Raw genomic sequence first — 18574 nt, forward strand, 5'->3', positions numbered from 1 at the left:
TTAGTAATAATTATGTGTTGTAGTGCAAAATCTTTTTTTTCTTTATATATTACTACTTATTTCTCTTAATTCTCACTTTCATTTAGAAATGAGAAAAAAAATAAGAAGCACACTATGATATCAATTTACAATCTAATTAATTGAGCATCTATCAATTTACAATCTAATTAATTGAGCATCTATGTGATCACTAAATAACCGAATACATAATTATTCTTTAATTTATAAAATTCAACAAAAACATTGGTTTAGCATTTATTTATATATTTTATTTATTTATATTATATTTGTAATCATATTATATCTATTTTTATCAATATATGTTTTTTAAAAAAATATCGTTAGTGTTAGCACATGGTGTATTAAATAAATTGAATGATAGAAACACATAACTATTTCCTTTTTCAGTCAAGATTCAGAAAAATATTGTAATGTAGACTTACAATATCAGTATATTAATAGTGAAATGGAGAAAAATGTAATATCATATCAATTTTTTTTAAATTATAATTTAAAGATTTTAAATGGGATAATTTTATTTAAAGAATTCATAATTCAAACATAATTCTTATACACTTAATAGTTACATTTGAGTTAATACACTTAATATCATATTTAAAAAAGAATAAACAATACACATCATATTACTTATTTATTAATTAAATTATTATCATTTAAATTAATTTTAATAAAATAATTTAAAATTATAATTTCAATCTTATCACATGCATGGTACGGGCAATTAATTTTAACACAACTTAATCCACAACTTTCTTTTCTAAAATAAATTTCATTACATATAATTTCTAAGAAAATGTAATTTTTTGTTATTTTCAATACTTGAACTCAAAATCTCTTACTTAAATGATAAATATTTTTCTATTTCAGGTTCCTAATTAATTGTATTTTTATAATTTGTACACATTTAATAAATAAAAGAACTAATCAATATACAAATTAAATCTATTAATACATTAGTACTTTTAATTTGAAACAAGAATTATACTGTATATAAGTACCCAAAAAACTAGACTTATATATAAAAAGTATATCGATATAAAGTAATGAAAACTCAAACTATTACTCATTGCAATTTCAAACTATTGATTGTCTTTCACTCCATTAAAAAGTTCATTTGTTATAATATTTATAACAAAAAAAACCTTTTTTAACAAAATAACAGTTACAAATAAGATTATTTAAAAATTAAAATAAATAATATTAATTAATAAATAGATAAGTAATACTCTTTCTTATAATTAGATCATCATTAGTCAGTAAATGACTCCTTGTTAAACTTATTTTAAATTCTTTTACTTCTTATAAGGTCTATCAACTTTACGTTTTACTAGTATTCAAAATTTTTACCGAAACAACATTTTAGTTTTTACAATTTACAAAACATAAGATATATAATTTGATTTTACTTAAAAAAAATAAAATAATGTTTTAGTCTTTAATATTTAGATTAAATTCTAATTTTATCTCTAATGTTTAAAATATTCTATTTTTATTTTAAACGTTTTATTTCGTCTTATTTTAGTCTTCTAGTCAAAACTATAAAAAAATTTCTCCAAAATCCTTTCTTCCATTATGATTTAATTTTCTTATAGATAGCGACAAAAATCGTAACTGTAGTTGTCGCAATATTTGTTGAGTGATTTGAAAGCAAAAGTGACAGAATAATAAGAGAATAAAGAAACTAAGAATAGAAAAAAAAATAGTCTTTTGAGAAGAAAAAAATTTAATTTTGATTAAAAAATTAAAATAAGATAAAATAAAACGTTCGGAATAAAAATAAAATATTTCAAACATAAAATTATGATTTATCTAAATGTTAGGGGCTAAAATAATACTTTACAAACAAAATTAAAAAATTTAGCATTATTTTTATTAGCTTTTAAATAAATCTATAAGCTAATTACAAACATATTTGTGAAGTCAAAAATATTATGTATACATACAAAAATAATTAATTAATTTTTATAAATTTGTATATATATTATTCATGTTAATTTATTTTTTTAACTAAATAATCACTAACCAGAATAATTAAATTTATTATAATAAAATAATCTATTTTTTTATACTAGTGGAATACTTTTTTTTTTATAAAATATCAAATAGTATTTCTATACAGGCTCATCCTTAAACGCTCCGTGCTAAGTATGGAGTGCTGCACACCTTGTGAATTCATTAAATTTGAACTCTTTATTTATTATATTTTATTTGAATGGTCTAGATTTAAAAAGATAATCTGTTAATCAGGTTAATCATTTTTTTATAAGTTTTAGATTTTTTTTGTAAATATCAGATATTGGGCTGAAGTTCAAAATAAAAAAATAGTATATAAATATTAAAAATAACATGTTTGTACAAAAAAAGTTTTTGGACTTTAGAATTAAAATAAATAATACAAAAAAATAAGTTAAAAATTCATATACTAAATTCAGAAAAAAAGATATATTAGAATTTAAAAAAAATATTAAATATATATTATGTATATAATATTAAAATTTAAATAAATTTTGTTTTGTGTGAAATATAATATTAAATATAAACACAATAATAAAAAATTTTGTGTTATATATATATATAATATTAAAATTTAAATAAATTTTGTTTGATGTGAAATAAAATTATAATATTAAATATAAAGACAATAATAAAAAATTATGTGTTATATATATATTAAATATCAAACTTTAAATACGATCATGAGGTGCTAAATGTTAGGATATTACATATACCATTTATTTATTTTACATTTTCGATCTGATTATAGCTACAACGTATCTATCAATAGAAATAATCCCATATTAAATATTTGAAACTCCACTTGTGGATCAACTAATCACTTACTGCATTTTTATAATATATTAATATATTTTTCAACCCAAACAAATTGTAGTTTTCTCGTCTTATACAAATCTTGCTAGTTTAAAAGACAATAAAATAACTAGAGATACTATCCAAATTGATACTAGAATTTCTAACTATAACAACAATTTGCTTAGACAGTTCTAGACCGATAGAATTTATTCAGAAATCTTAAGTAATCAACATTTTTTATTGTTTTTATCTTATATGAGCAATGCTAGGGCCATTAATTTTTGTGATTGTTAGCCATTAACTAGCCATCAATAATGATTTGATGGTGTGAGATTGGTATGAGATTTCATCCAATGGCTCACCTTCCCCTGCTGGTTACATGCTGGCCAAAATTCAATAAAACTGCTGCCCCCTAGACTTTTCCATCTTATATTTAAATTGACATTAATTAATTCTTTATTTAACTAAAATTATTAGTCTCTTAACATTTCTTTTTTAAAAATTGTTGAGATTGACTAAAGGACATATAAAATGACCCAAAAATACGATTGAAGGTTTATCAGCTTAGATTATGTTTTCTTTTCACTTTTCTCTCTTTTTTTAATTATTTAAGGCTTTTTTTTGGATTGGATATAATAACTATTTTTTTCTTATGAGTATTTTTTTTATTGTTTAGTTTTTATAACTACTCGTATACTTTTTCTTTCATCTGATGAAATTATATTGTCAGATATTTAAAAAATAATTCCCAATTTTAATATCTTCAATATTAGAAAAGAAAAAAATTAACATAAAGATGATTATTATACACGAATTCAATTGATATTATAGTCCTTATCCAAACAACTGACTAACAAGTAACAACCAACAACTCAACAAGCACAAGTGGCTAAGAATGAATGAAACGGTCTTCGGCTGATAGCTATGCTCTCATCCCGCGCAGGCCCAACCAATATCGTGACTTCTGATTGGACGCGCCCACACACACACTCCCCTTTCGGCTTTCGCCCTTCTTCGATTCTTCTTACTAGTGCAGTAGTAACAAGCTAGTAAGTAGAGTATGATATTTGACCCAAGAAAAAAAAAAGTTTAAAGGAGAATGCTAAGAGTTTCTTCGAAACTTGTGCCGCTTCTTCTTCAGTCAGTTACTTCAAGTCACACTCACACGCACCTCATTTCTTCTTATTCTACTTCACGTCTCTTCCTCTCTTATTCTCACCTTTTTCCTCGGAGACCGATGGCCTCTCTCTCCGCCCTACCACACCGTCTCCAATATCCTACTGCTCGCAGAGACGACTCCATCGTTGAAGACTACCACGGCGTCAAGGTTGCCGATCCTTACCGATGGTACGGAAAACAAACTTAACTGTTTTCGCTGCTCGATTTCATTGTTGTTTCGTATAGCTTTCGTTTTGCTTTCTCATTTCAATCTTGTAAATTCAAATGTTTAATACCTGTTTAGCTGTTTTCGCTGCTCGATTTCATTCTCGTTTCGGATAGATTGCGTTTTGTTTTCTCATTTCAACTTGTTGGTTAAAAAAATTTCATACCTAATTTAGGATTGCGAGGATAGTTAATTGCTCTCGCGCATTAGAAAATCGGTGAGGAAAATCTTACCGAAATGTTTTTGTTGATTAGGCTCGAAGATCCAGATGCGGAAGAAGTGAAGGAGTTTGTAGAGAAACAGGTGCAATTGACGAACTCGGTACTTCAGCAATGCGAAACTAGATCCAAACTTAGTGAAAAGATCACGAAGCTTTTTGATCATCCTCGTTATCATGCTCCGTTTAGGCGAGGTGATAAGTACTTTTACTTCCACAACTCAGGGCTTCAGCCTCAAGACACACTCTATGTGCAGGTTGGGTTGCGGATTATGCGTTGAGATGAGTTTGCTAGATGCTTTGATTGTTACGGACTTTTGAGTTTATTGCGTATTCATTTGTCTTGCTGTTCACTTTTAGGATAGCTTGGAGGGTAAACCTGAGGTTTTGCTTGATCCTAATGCGCTCAGCGAAGATGGAACCATCTCGTTGAACACGCTATCAATCAGTGAAGATGCTAAGTATTTGGCTTACGGACTTAGTTCAAGTGGTAGTGATTGGGTGACTATAAAAGTAATGCGTATTGCAGATAAGAATGCTGAGCCTGACACTTTGTCATGGGTGAGCGTCACTGTGTTCCTTGTTAGTAACAGCAACCAGCTTAGAAATGAGTTGCCACTGACTGTTGTAAACTTGGACATGTTTCAGGTCAAGTTTTCCTCTATTAGTTGGACACATGATAGCAAAGGTTTCTTTTATAGCCGATATCCAGCACCTAAGTAAGTGATCTCCTATTCTTGCTCTTTTTTATAGGCCTATTCTCATATTATTTCTCTTACAAGGAAGTCTGAATTTTCGACTCTGGCTTTCATAGGCTTGAATTTCAAATTGTCACGTGTATTTGTTAAATTATGAGAATATTTAACTCAAGTTTACGAGAAAATGAAAATTAATATCTCATTAACGCTGTCAATGGTTTATATACAGTAGGTTGCACATAAGGAAAAATCAACAACCAACAGATTTAATAATTAACTGTACAGCTGGCATGAAATATGATTCTAATTCTGTCTGTTGACCCTAATAGAGAATATAGCGTATTTGATTAGTAATCATAAGGAAGATAGAAGTTTGTTATTCTAATTTGTAAATGTTATCCGACTACTAATTCATCGAAGTATATAGTTTAAAAATGTTGTGTGTTGCCAGGGATTTGCTTGTCCTGGTCAAGATAATCTGAATTGTGGTTATTTGATTTATTTTTATGGAGATATTAATTATTCATTCAGAGTGATGGTGGAAGGATCAGTTTCATGTGTTCCTTATTTAAAATTTTAATTATGTTGCTTCTACTATATAGGGATGGAGAAGTAGTAGATGCTGGGACTGAGACGAATTCTAATCTTTACCATGAGCTCTATTATCATTTCTTGGGTACAGATCAATCAGAAGATATTTTGTGTTGGAGAGATCCTGAAAACCCTAAATATTCATTTGGAGGAAGTGTCACTGATGATGGGAAGGTACACTTTATTGTCATTGCTTTAGAACTATATGACATATCTGTGTTCTTTCTGTGTGTACACATGAAATAAGAAAAGTTCACGAACAATATTTTTCTTCTGAAGACTTTACTGTTATCAATGTCATTGATGTTCCACTTCTTCTATGCCCTATTGTGCATATTTTTTGGAAGGTATTTCTTTAGCTCTTCCTGTTAGCATTTGGAATTGGTCTTGCTTGATTTGTTTTCATGGGAATAATTGGATATCTTCTATTGTGTTTGACAAAATTTTACATTTAGCATTATGTACTTATGATAAGTAGCCTGGTGTTGATATTCAATGGCATATTGCCGGTTTTTTGCTAAATAGTCATCTGTCTTGAGCATCATGCTATAAAAACCTGTAGCTTTGTCAAAAAATGGTGAGTCACCCTATTATCGTTAGGGTACCTTATGCTACGAGAAGGTATATACATCACATAACACTAGCATTGGAGATAGTTCTAAAAAATTGGTCTAATTTTATTTTTCTTTGTGGAGTACAAAAACGAAGCATACACAACATTTTATGCATATGATGTTAAATTTCCAATGAATCTCACTCTGTTTTTGTCAAATGTGCAGTATGTTCTCCTTTATATTTCAGAAGGCTGTGATCCAGTTAACAAACTTTACTACTTTGACATGTCTGAACTTCCCAATGGGATGGAAAGTTTTCGAAATAAAAGTACTCTGCTTCCATTTGTCAAGCTCATTGATAATTTTGATGCACAGTATCATGACATTGCGAATGATGGCACTCTGTTTACATTTTTAACTAATAAAGATGCTCCAAAATATAAACTAGTAAGGGTAGATTTGAGAGAACCAACTGTGTGGTCTGAGGTTCTCCAAGAGTCTGAAAATGATGTACTTGAGTCAGCTTGTGCTGTGAATGGTAATCAACTGATAGTGAGTTATTTGAGTGATGTGAAGTATATTCTTCAAGTAAGAGACCTAGAAACAGGCTTGTTGCTACATCAATTACCAATTGATATTGGCACTGTTGACGAAGTTTCTGCAAGGCGTAAAGATAGTGTGGTTTTCATAAGCTTTACAAGCTTCCTAACGCCAAGAATCATATATCAGTGTGACCTTAGAACAAATATACCTGATATGAAGATATTTCGTGAAATTGTTGTCCCTGGGTTTGATCGCTCTGAGTTTCAGGTCAAGCAGGTAAACACAATTTTTTTGATGCTGAGATATCCTATGTTTAGGTCCACGATATTCTTAAGGCTCTATAAGTTCATTGTTTTCAGTTATAGATATTGTATTTCTCAGATTATGCATGGCTGTTACAGTGTTACTTGACTTGTTCTGTTCTTTAATTCCATTTGAACTTTCAGGTTTTTGTTACCAGTAAAGATGGGACAAAGATCCCAATATTCATTGTTGCCAAAAAGGATATTCGTTTGGATGGATCGCACCCTTGTTTGCTATATGGATATGGTGGTTTTAACATAAGTCTCACCCCATATTTCGCTGTTAGTCGTATAGTACTCACTAGACATTTAGGTACTGTTTTTTGCATTGCAAATATTCGTGGAGGTGGAGAATACGGGGAGGAATGGCATAAAGCAGGATCCCTTGCAAATAAGCAGAATTGCTTTGATGACTTCATCTCTGCAGCTGAGTATCTTGTGTCTACTGGTTATACCCAACCCCGAAAGTTATGCATTGAAGGTGGGAGTAATGGTGGTCTTCTTATTGGGGCTTGTATAAACCAGGTGTGATTCATTTGGTTTGTATTCCTATGTTTGACACTTTCCCATTCCATGATCTCCACTTATGCTAACTGTTTCCTCCACTTCGTACAGAGACCTGATCTTTTTGGTTGTGCACTGGCTCATGTTGGTGTTATGGATATGCTAAGGTTCCACAAATTTACCATAGGTTTGTTTGGATTTGTTATGGCTAATTATTTGTTTATGAGTGCCACCTATTGATATAAAAACTGCTATTCAGGCCATGCTTGGACCACAGATTATGGTTGTTCAGACAAGGAGAAAGAGTTTCATTGGCTAATCAAGTGAGTGAGTTCTAGCATGAAGTATGACAATAAGTTCGTATATTTATGCAAAAACTAATTCTTTTATATAGAATATATATTTCATGCAAAAAAATAATTTTTGTCATCATTTTGTTTTATTCATGTTAGTGTCGGATTGAGTCATTAGTATTTCTGCATTGATCATATTGTCATGTGGCTACTTTGCTTTGTCGATTCCTGTGATTTCTTATGTTTGGTTAATTTATGTTTGCAAGTGTGAGTAGAAGATATGATGTTCCTCTAATCAACTGTTCGTAGGTACTCACCATTGCATAATGTGCGGCGGCCATGGGAACAGCAGCCTGATAAGTCAATTCAATACCCATCGACCATGCTGTTGACTGCTGATCATGATGATCGTGTTGTGCCATTGCACTCATTGAAGCTATTGGCGGTTAGTCTACTTCTTCTTAATAAAACACAGGTTCTTGTTTCTCGTCTCTTTCAACATAAATTCGCATTGTTATCACTTGCAGACCATGCAGTATGTCCTGTGTACTAGCTTGGAGAATAGTCCGCAGACGAACCCGATAATTGGTCGCATTGACTGCAAGTCTGGACATGGAGCCGGTCGGCCAACACAGAAAATGGTAACAAATTCGTATCTGCTAATTTTTTCTATTATCCATTTGGTTATATTATCTCTCATGTTTCTTTTATATATATATTATGTCCACAGATAGATGAAGCTGCTGATCGGTACAGCTTCATGGCAAAAATGTTAGACGCGCAATGGATTGATTAGCCCACTCGATTATAAGGTAGAAAACATTTTTTAAAAAAAGTAAATAAAAAAGAATTGTGATCCTCACTAGAGAAGGCATAGTTGTTTTTATTATCTTGTATTTGATAATAGATTATAATCATATGAATATTCGCATGGAATTATTTTGATTTAAAGATAATAGTTGAGAATTGTGAAAGTTATTAATATAATGTGGACATTAGAACATTATTTTTGTGGACTTTTTTTTTCACTTATATTTTAAAAATTTTTAAAGATATTTCAAATGTTTAATTTGTATCAATTTTAATTTTAATTTTTTAATTTGTTATTCTATTTCTTTAATTTGGTTTGTTAATATGGTTTAAAATCGCCTTTAAATATAAAATTTATAATAATGTCTTTAATGTTTGGTTAATGATTTAAAATTATCCCCGGCTGAACTATCAGTGACACATAATTAACATGTAAAAAGAGATTTAAAATTTGTTTTAATCGTTAGATAAAATTGATATAAATTAAATATAAGCAAATATTTTTCAAAACTTTTGGCAAAAATATCGAAGATAGAAAAAAAAATTCTTCGCTATTTGTTTATTTTTGCGGCGCATAGGTAAGAGAAAGTATAGGGAGCTAATGATATTTGTACAATATGTACAATGGAAGTTTAGAGATGTCTGATTCAGTATTAGAGATATAACTATTAGTGTTACCTTTTACCATCAGTTTAAGCTTTTGGGATGATTGATTTCATGACATGGTATTAGAGTTTTAGATTCGAAAGGTCAAAAGTTCAATCATTGGAGAACTTCAAAATCAGCTTAAGCTTTTGAGATGAGTGATTTATCTTCATTTTTTAACTCATATTGGGTCAAATAAATAGTCTATTGTATACATTGTATAAATATTCCATTAGTTTCCTAGTCTTTTGGGATGAGTGATTTATCTTCATTTTTTAACTCATATTGAGTCAAATAAATAGTCTATTGTATACATTATATAAATATTCTATTAGTTTCCTAGTAGGATTCCATAGATAATAGTGTAATACTGCTTACTTAACGGCGTCTTGCATTATTTTAATTCCATTTATTGAAATACGTTTAATTCTATTTATTTGTTTTAATTTTGTTTATTTATTTGGTTTAAAATTGTCTATAAATAAAAATTTGTAATTATTTTTGTTTTACTATTTAGGATTTAGAATTTATTTTAAAATTGAATAAAACTCTATATTCAAGCAAAATACTTAACCAAATCTAAGTATCTAACTAAATTGTGATAAGTTTTCAAATCACGCAATCCTTCTCCTCTTCGTCCTTCTTCTTCTTTTTCTTCATCTAAATTTGCGCATGTTCTTCTTTCCTACTCTTCCTCCATCTTCTTCTAAATTCGCGCATGTTCTTCTCCAATGTTGTGTCTTTTTCTTTTTCTTTTTCGTTATTGTCATCATCAATAACACTAATATTTTGCTAACATCTTTATTAGTTCTAATTTTTTTTATGCCATCATTAAATAATTTTGGTTAATTTTTTAGTTTATTTAGGTTTATTTGTGTGTTAATTGAAGTTCACTTGATACTGTTGATAATTGTTGATCAATTTTTTTTATTCTTTAAATAATTTTTTAATTATTTGTTCAAATTTGAATCGAATTCGGTTTATTTGTGAATTTAAGTTTATTTGATATTACTTTTAAATATTTGTCAAATCTATTATTCCTTAAGGAATTCGATTCTAATTTAATATTTTTAATAACCCACACCAATTGAACAATCCTATTATTTTTTTAAGCTACCAACTAATTTTGATCCCAGACAATTATTATCTAGGTAAATTAATAACATTAAAATTACTGTCCGCCTTGTGCATACAGTAACTCATTGGCCAGCGGCAAACTCTTAAATGAAGCTCAGTATCGCGATTGATTAGTCCTTGACCTGCCAGATTGGGGGATATCGTGGGAAACCAAAAAATATTAATAACATTAAGATTACATAATTTTTTTTTTAAATTGAAAGTGATCATAGTCAATTTCTAGATTTCAAGTCTTCAAACAATTTTTTTTCCAATGATAATAATTGATTGGAGCGTTAGTCCAATAATGTAAATGAAAAATTGTATGAAAGCCTTTTTAGATGCAGAAATGAATTAGAATGTCATTTTTTTACTGATTGAATGTTTATTACTTTTTGTTCAAATTTGAACTGAATTCAGTTCATTTATGAATTAAATTAGGTTCACTTGATATTATTGTTAAGTATTCATTAAATCTAAACCAAATTCGATTTATTTTTGGATATAAATAAATCTCAATTAAAAGGAAGAAAAGAAAAAACGTAGCAATAATAGCAATAATAAAAAAATAATGACCGAGAAAAAACATGTAAAGAAAAAGAAGGAACGTAAAGATAAAAAAGGAAAAAAACGAAAAGAAAGAAAAACGTGAAGACGAAGACAAAAAAAAAAAACGTTAATAAAACGTATGTGTGTACATACAAATGTAATGAAAGTGATTTTTATTGAGTTTTGAATATGCTTGATTGAACTTAAATTAAAAAATGCTTGGATATATAATTAAACTGTTTAAAATTATTATTATTCCCGGCTGATCTATTATTGACAAATGAATGAATACAAATGAATGAATGATAACTAATGATCTTATACGAGTAAATTTGAAATTTATTATAAATGACGTGGATAAAGTTGGTGCAAATTAAATATTAAAATGTCTTTTTTGCAAAAATGTTAGATAAAAAAAAACATTTTATACCATTTTTGGACAAAAAGATATAGAGATTCAACTTATAGTTAGTCAATATTAGTTAATCTTAATATTTAGGTATATAATTTAAAATTAAAAATTAAAAATTTATGATTTAAAATTTATAATCTAAAATAAATAAAATAATTTTAAAAAATGGTTGATATTGACTGAATTAGTTATCTAACATCATTCTTATGGAAAAGTCTTGCATTTTTTCTAACTCATTAGAGCGTGTTTTTAAAAAATATGTTAAAAACTAGGACTTAAATAACATTTATTTATGCTGTTAACAATAAAAATAACATGGACTTTATTGTTAACTTCGTACTTTTAATTTGCCCACATGAAAATACATCAATACTGGTGGTGTAATCAGTCCGGGTGTTTAAATCCGAATCCAAGTAATCCCTCTTTTATTTTATTTTATTTTATTTTTTTAAAGGTGATTCTTTATTGTTTATTATTAAAGTAATACTCCAAATTAATTTTAAAGAATTCTTTTGTTAAGTAAGGTCTTTAACAAAATTTAATTATCAAATCAGTTTTTAAATTTTTATTTTATTGATAAATTAGCCTTCATATCATATTATTTATATGCATGGAATAACTGAAATAATGGTTAAGTCTGATTCAATAATTAAAATTAGTTAAAAATAATATCTAACACAACTTTTCTGAAAAAAAAAAAACACTTAGACTATTATTCTTATTTCATTTCCATGTAAAAATTAAAATTTTGTTGTCATACTTGAATTACTACTACTGAAGTGTCAGATGGGTTAATGGTCCTAAGATTTTTTTTTAATTTATTATAGAAAAATACTAGATGTACAAGTTTGTTTTGAACCAAAGTTGAACGATAGGTAAGTGAAAGTGATGAGAATGATTTTTGTTGATGGTAAAGTAACTTAGTTAAATTTGATTGATAAAAAAATTTGTATGCATAGTATTACTCTTTATTATAAGAATCGAATATATTAATTAACTTCTTAAACACGTTACAGTTAATATTATAACTAACCATTAGAACATGATATAAGTCCCGTTTAATCGGACTCGGTAATGGTTAATAGAGTTCAAAGTCGAAATGCAATCTAAATTGATATAAAAATGTCTAACTGATCCAATTTTAATAAATTAATCGGTCTGATTTTATTTACACATAGTAATCGGCGAAGGTTTGAGTTGGTTTTTGATACATATAAATTGAGTGAATTACTTGAATTTGTAACTTCCATTATATGTAAACTTCACTATCTTAATTTAAGCATGATTAATTCTCCACTTTATCACTTAATTAATTTTTTTTTTAATTTTTTTTTTAAAAGAGCTTGATCCTTAAATCTTAAGATATACAGTTGTTATCAATGTACATGATGATTATTATATATGCTATCAGATGCATTTTATTACAATTGAAATCTCTTAAATTGGCCTATTATTGAATATGTAGCTACACGTAATTAAATTTCTTACAGTGACGATGTCAATCCACGCAGTTCAACGTAGCCAGAAAGGACTGTGCGCTTTCGCTCTTTCACCAAGGTCCGATATATAACCCTGCAATTTTCCACTTTTAATCATCAGAATTTCACCAACGCAAAAGTTATACATCCAGACTTATTTTGTTAGAAATTGATTGTCAGCATAATGAGTAGGCATTGAGGCCATGTGCAATGATCTTTTATGTATAAGTGAGCTATTTCAAATAAACCAGCGCTACGATCAGTCAGAGTCATGTCGTTCTAATTTTGTGGCATTGTTGATCAATTAATGGTGTAGCCTGCGGGCGGAAAACTATGTTCCAGGTAGCCAGTAAAGGATACTGTCCCTGATTCCCTATAAATGTTGCAGAAGTGACTTACCCCGAGCCTTCAAGCCACATCTCAGTAACTAGAGTTTCACCGGGATAGACATGGAGGAGAAAACGGCCTGATATGCTTTTTATTTTGTCTTGATCCCCTTTGCATATGCATTTTATGATTGCTCTAACTGCAAATCCTAATGTGCATAAACCATGCAATATCGGCTGCGAGAATCTTCGGCAATGAATTATAGAACAAATTAGATTAACCAAATAATTGAATAAAAATGACAATATGGATAAAGACATGCAGCAAATGATGGCATGCAGGAGCCAGGAGCGAGTACTAACCCAGCAACCTTTGCAATCATTGGATCTGAATGCAGAGGGTTGTAGTCACCGGATAGCCTATATACCAATGCCTGTCAAAAGGGATTCAGAAATTAGAAATTAATGTGGAAGGATATATTTCTCAGACAAAATAAACTGTAAAGATCACTTAACAGTTAGTATATGTAGAGCAAATACAGGGGTAAAAGTATCAGAATCGTTGACAAGCATAATAACAACAGGAATTATTGTCGACGCCTGCTAGAATAGTATTCATCAATAGTAACCAAAGAGTTGTAAAGTATATTTAACTATTTAATAAAAGGCAAAAGGCCAAATAAGAATGATTTCTTGTACTCATTCACTTTCCTTCTTAGATGCTTAATATAAAAATGATATACTGAAGTGAGAAAAAATTACCATAACCAAAAGAAAATAGGAGAGGAAAAGGGGGAAGGTAAACCAATTACTTCATGAAACACCGATCCTTTTGTTTCTTTTTTCTTTTTTTAAATAATAACTACATTGAGAAAAAGACCTTCGTTTTCCAAAAGTCAGTAAAAGTTGGACCGTTTAATATATTTCACATTGTTTCACAAGCTCGAGTGCTCAACCAATTGGTCAATGTATTGCTTTGCTGAAGTGATTGGTGTCTAAGCCTGGCTTCTTTTGAAGTTGTATCAGATATAAAACTGAAGCACCTAAGCATATTGCAGGTCCTCAATTCACTCCAAACCATAAGGAATAGCTTTTTCTTTAGGTCAGAGTGAGAGATTAAGGATTTTGGAACATCATAGATAAATAGCACTTTCAAACACAGTGTGGTTCAAGAACCCTAACTCTTCTCATATCGAATAGTATACATGCCTGAGATGGTTGAGTACGATCCTCAAACACCGAAAAAGGTTTATTTTCAGGAATTTTCACAGTTGGAACCTGGTTGCGAGGGTAGTTTGTGTAAGAAAATGGTTTAGATGACTTTGAGAAGCCACCAGCACCACGCAGATACACAGTTGTCCTGCAAGCAAGTTGTTAGTTTAGCATGAGAGTAACAAATCATAATATAAAGGAGTGTTTTAATTATTACCTGTTCACGCTTAGTAAGTCACCTGACTCTTTCTCATAACTTTTTGTTTCAAACTCCAAAATTGCCGCTTTAGCTGATTCAATGAGAACCCATCTCTAAGAAGCACATATAGATGATAAAAGAATAAAATATTCAAATTTCATACATAAGTTAAATATTGTACAAACAAAATTGTGTAAATGAAACTGAACAGCAAACATGCACGGAAGATCATTTAGGAAGACTTGCAAGTTAACCTTTATCATGTAATCCTGCAAGACAGACTTTATGGTTTACCTGTAACAACAATAACAAATCATGAGCCTGTATAAAAAGAAGAGTTAAGAAAATCATCACAATCATAAATTAATATTCATATGCTCATAGCTGATGCAAAACTTCATACTATAATAATTTTACAGGTTCTTCCGTGACAATAGAGGGACCAATGTTCAAATCAATCAGACAAAAATTATACCGATATTATATTTAATCAAGTCAAACTCATTCTTCATAAAAGCATGTCAGATTTTTCTATCCTCAAGTTAAATAAAACCAAAATCAACAATTCATGCTTCTCAAGTAAATTGTTCTGTGTTAGTCACATGGTGAGTTAAAATGATATGGTGCAATGTTATAGCTATTCCACGTAGGTATCAAAAGGATAAGTCAAATACTTGAATTCAATAGAAGATATCTCATTTTCTAAACATGGCATACCCTAAGATCTAATTGCATATCATTCATTCATATCTACCATAAGCACCATATTCCTGAAATTTACATGTGTCAAAGAAACAACTGGTCTCAAGCCAAATTTGGAACAAGGAACCAACAGTTAAACAAATTTAATTAGATGGCTAGTATGCGAAATTCTCATAGAAAACCTTACATGACAGTTGGAAGGTAATGGTTTGTACAACTCTATGTATTGTTGTCCATGCAGCAGAAGGCGTGGATCATATCTGTATACAGAAAGTTTTATTTTCAGTTAACTATCAAAAGGAAGAAAGCCAAAGATCAAGAATCAACATGATAGAAGACGAGTTCATTACTAAAAATAAATGTCATGAAAACTATATGCATTCAACATTTCAACTAGATGGCTTCAAGTGCCCTTAAAGTAACAATACATGATACATGAAGTATAAGTAGAGACGGATTGAAATTAATGAGGCATCACTCACTCCAAGCCAGGGATAACAAAACCATTCGGCATGGAATTAAATGTAAATAGAGCAGCAAATGTAGGTAAGACCTATTAAGAAGAGAAAAAGACGAAGCACAAATCAGAATAGTTTCAAATTTTACAATATGAATTGTAAACTATAGAAACGAATTCTTAGTAATATCTCTGCATGCGCCACCAGGAATACCTTAATAAACTCCTGTCCGTTTTCATGATAAACATATTTAAGCTCATCTGAATCCACAGCATCCCAGGCACAAGCTCCAACGCCTAATGCATAAAGCGCTGCATCTCTGTGCAACATTGAATTCAAATTTAGGCATCCTCGATCCTTAACTTTCTGTGTCAAATTGAATTGAATTGAACACTCGCAACATCAAATTGATTCAATAGTTAATAGTTTTGGCTCACCTTTCGGTATAAGAGTGCGAAGTCTGCAGTTAAAACAAAATGCACAAGCTTAGAAATCGAATAAGGGAAAAGGAAAACCGATTATTTAAATTAAAATCAAATATAATACATCCTGCATCTCGAATATTCCAAAACACAAGTTATCGTCCTTTTTTTTGTAAATAAGACATATACAAACATCGATGGTGCAAGAGAAGAAGAAGAAGGAAAAAGAAAGATACATCGGGGAACTTGTGAGAAAGCGCAAGCGAAGGATCGAATTCGGAAGAAACCGCCATTTACTGTGGAACTAGAAAAATCAACTTCGCCGGTGGGTGAAACTGAAAAAGATCACGCGAATTAAAGAACAAAAACAGAGCTAAGTTCAAACCGGAGTTGATTTTCTACGTAAATGAAAACGATAATTGAGCTAACAAATACTAGTGCTATTGTGTGTGTGGATGAATGAAGACGGAAACGAAAGCAGATTCAATTCAGATCTAGATTAGAGTAGTGAGAAGAGAGAGTGGATTGGTACTACTTACTATGATGAAGTGCCCTCTGAGATTTGGTCGAAGATTATAGAATATATAGATAAGGTTATGGGCGAAGGTCCCTCCAAAGCTGGCGCTCAAAAATATGAGCGAGTTTTTTATTCAAACTGAAAGTGACTCTAACAAGGGTTTCTTATGTACATACGACACTGCATGCTCAAGTTAATAAGCGGGCAATGAAAAATTACAAAAAAGAACGATCACACATGAGTACATGACTGCCCTTTTGTAAGGGTTTTTCAAGTTCTGCTGTGATTTACGGAAAATATTTATTTTATTAGTCAAAATTTTTAGAGTATCAACGATAATACAATAGCAGTTTTTGCTGCTTCACAGAAAACGGGTAAAAAACAGATTAAATTAGAGAAGGATCAGATCATAACTTTTGTAGATGAGAATATTAAAAAAAAATTTTATTTATGTACCAAAAATTTGATTGAAAAATTACTGGCGGACAGATCATTCAGTACAGATACATTGGAGGCCGCTCTAAACACAATATAGACTATGGAGACAATTAGAAGACTTCTGAATTTTAGATCACAGAGGTAACAAATTTTAATTTTTCTTCAAGGATGAAATCGAATTGCTCAGGATGGAGAAGAAGAAGCGGAATGGGGAGGATGGCTGAGGGCAGATCAATTCAGTAGGAGAGTGGAGGATCAAAAAGAAAATAACAATCCAAATCAACCCAATGCTGCACAGGGAGACATACATAAACAGAAAAAACAAATCGCAGTTAACCTTATAAGAGAATTTGCAAGTCTCTCGATTCAGGATCAGAACTCACAAATCAAACAAGATGATCAAGAGGTGCAAAGTGGTCGAAAAATGCTAATAATGGAAAGGAATAAAGGGGAGAGTTCATAAACATGGGAAGAAGGAGATAAAGACAGCAACATAGTAGCCAATCAATAGAGCCAACTCTGTCCAAATTAGATGATGGATGCATCACCTTCAGTGCTGCAGGAGGTAACGGGAGGGGAGGAGAAATTAAGAAACGAAATTTGAAGCAAATAGCAAGGAAAAAACACAGCTTTCAAGCTACCTTAGGTATTAAGAGAAAATCTAGAGGATCGGAGGAGAGTATAGATGTTAAAAAGCTTTGTCAGGAGGAAGAAGAAGAGCTGAATAAGGGAGAAGGTGCCACCCAACAATTAGCACCTAAGGAGGGATGAAAGTGATGATGTGGAATTATCGGGGTTTGGGAAAACCCCTGACAGTTCACAACATCAAAGGAATTTCTAGATCCCATTCCCCCGAGGTATTATTTCTTTGTGAGACAAAAAATAGTACCTTGATAGTGGAGGGAGTGTTAAAGAGGGAAAGCTACAAATCTATTTTTACAGTTGATCCAATGGGCCTGTCCGGAGGATTAGCAGTGACTTGGAAGGATGAAGTGCGGGTGCACATAGTGGAACATGACCAGTTCTTTGTGTATTTTTCCATAGAGGACCAGCAAGCAAGTTTAAAATGGGAAATTATAGGAGTTCACTTGCACACAGATGAGACAAATAGAGGGTTTCAATTTGCAAAACTATTGCAGATATTGGAAGGAGGGAGTGAAACGCTGGCAATAATAGAAGACTTCAATGCAATTAAAAATCAAGAGGAAAAGGAGGGAGGAAGACAAAATCCATCACTTCAATACAACAGTTTAGGAATTTCATCAATGAGGGAAGGCTAGTCGACATTAGTTATGAGAGAGATAAATACACTTGGAGCAATCATCAATTTGGAGAGAATCATATAAATGGGAGATTGGAAGAGCTCTCGTTA

General features: G+C 30.5%; 2 protein-coding genes across 3 annotated transcripts; one reads left to right on the plus strand and one right to left on the minus strand.

Moving 5' to 3' along the window:
• The first annotated feature begins 3662 nt into the window (after positions 1 to 3662).
• LOC112705682 (uncharacterized) lies at positions 3663 to 8921 on the plus strand. 2 transcript variants are annotated; one of them, XR_003155530.3, is made up of 12 exons: positions 3663 to 4179; positions 4471 to 4690; positions 4794 to 4994; positions 5082 to 5152; positions 5734 to 5896; positions 6502 to 7095; positions 7266 to 7646; positions 7737 to 7792; positions 7885 to 7948; positions 8228 to 8363; positions 8446 to 8559; positions 8649 to 8921. XR_003155530.3 is itself a non-coding variant. In XM_025756587.3 (12 exons), the coding sequence occupies exons 1-12, from the start codon at positions 3932 to 3934 to the stop codon at positions 8712 to 8714; spliced, it is 2334 nt and encodes a 777-aa protein (XP_025612372.1). In that variant the 5' UTR covers positions 3663 to 3931; the 3' UTR covers positions 8715 to 8921. The 2 variants fall into 2 exon arrangements, 1 of the variants encoding a protein (XP_025612372.1); XM_025756587.3 differs by having other exon boundaries at positions 7737 to 7812.
• Positions 8922 to 12820: 3899 nt separating this feature from the next.
• LOC112705683 (enoyl-CoA hydratase 2, peroxisomal) lies at positions 12821 to 17112 on the minus strand. The gene is made up of 12 exons (XM_025756590.3): positions 16787 to 17112; positions 16484 to 16582; positions 16263 to 16285; positions 16039 to 16144; positions 15850 to 15920; positions 15555 to 15627; positions 14920 to 14959; positions 14684 to 14756; positions 14464 to 14614; positions 13618 to 13688; positions 13328 to 13501; positions 12821 to 13022 (listed from the first exon to the last, which is right to left on the minus strand). Exons 2-12 carry the CDS (start codon positions 16538 to 16540, stop codon positions 12935 to 12937), a joined length of 927 nt encoding a protein of 308 aa, XP_025612375.1. The 5' UTR covers positions 16541 to 16582; positions 16787 to 17112; the 3' UTR covers positions 12821 to 12934.
• Between the last annotated feature and the right edge of the window lie 1462 nt (positions 17113 to 18574).

The sequence above is a fragment of the Arachis hypogaea genome, chromosome 8 (genome assembly GCF_003086295.3).
Source record: "Arachis hypogaea cultivar Tifrunner chromosome 8, arahy.Tifrunner.gnm2.J5K5, whole genome shotgun sequence".
Taxonomy (NCBI): domain Eukaryota; kingdom Viridiplantae; phylum Streptophyta; class Magnoliopsida; order Fabales; family Fabaceae; genus Arachis; species Arachis hypogaea.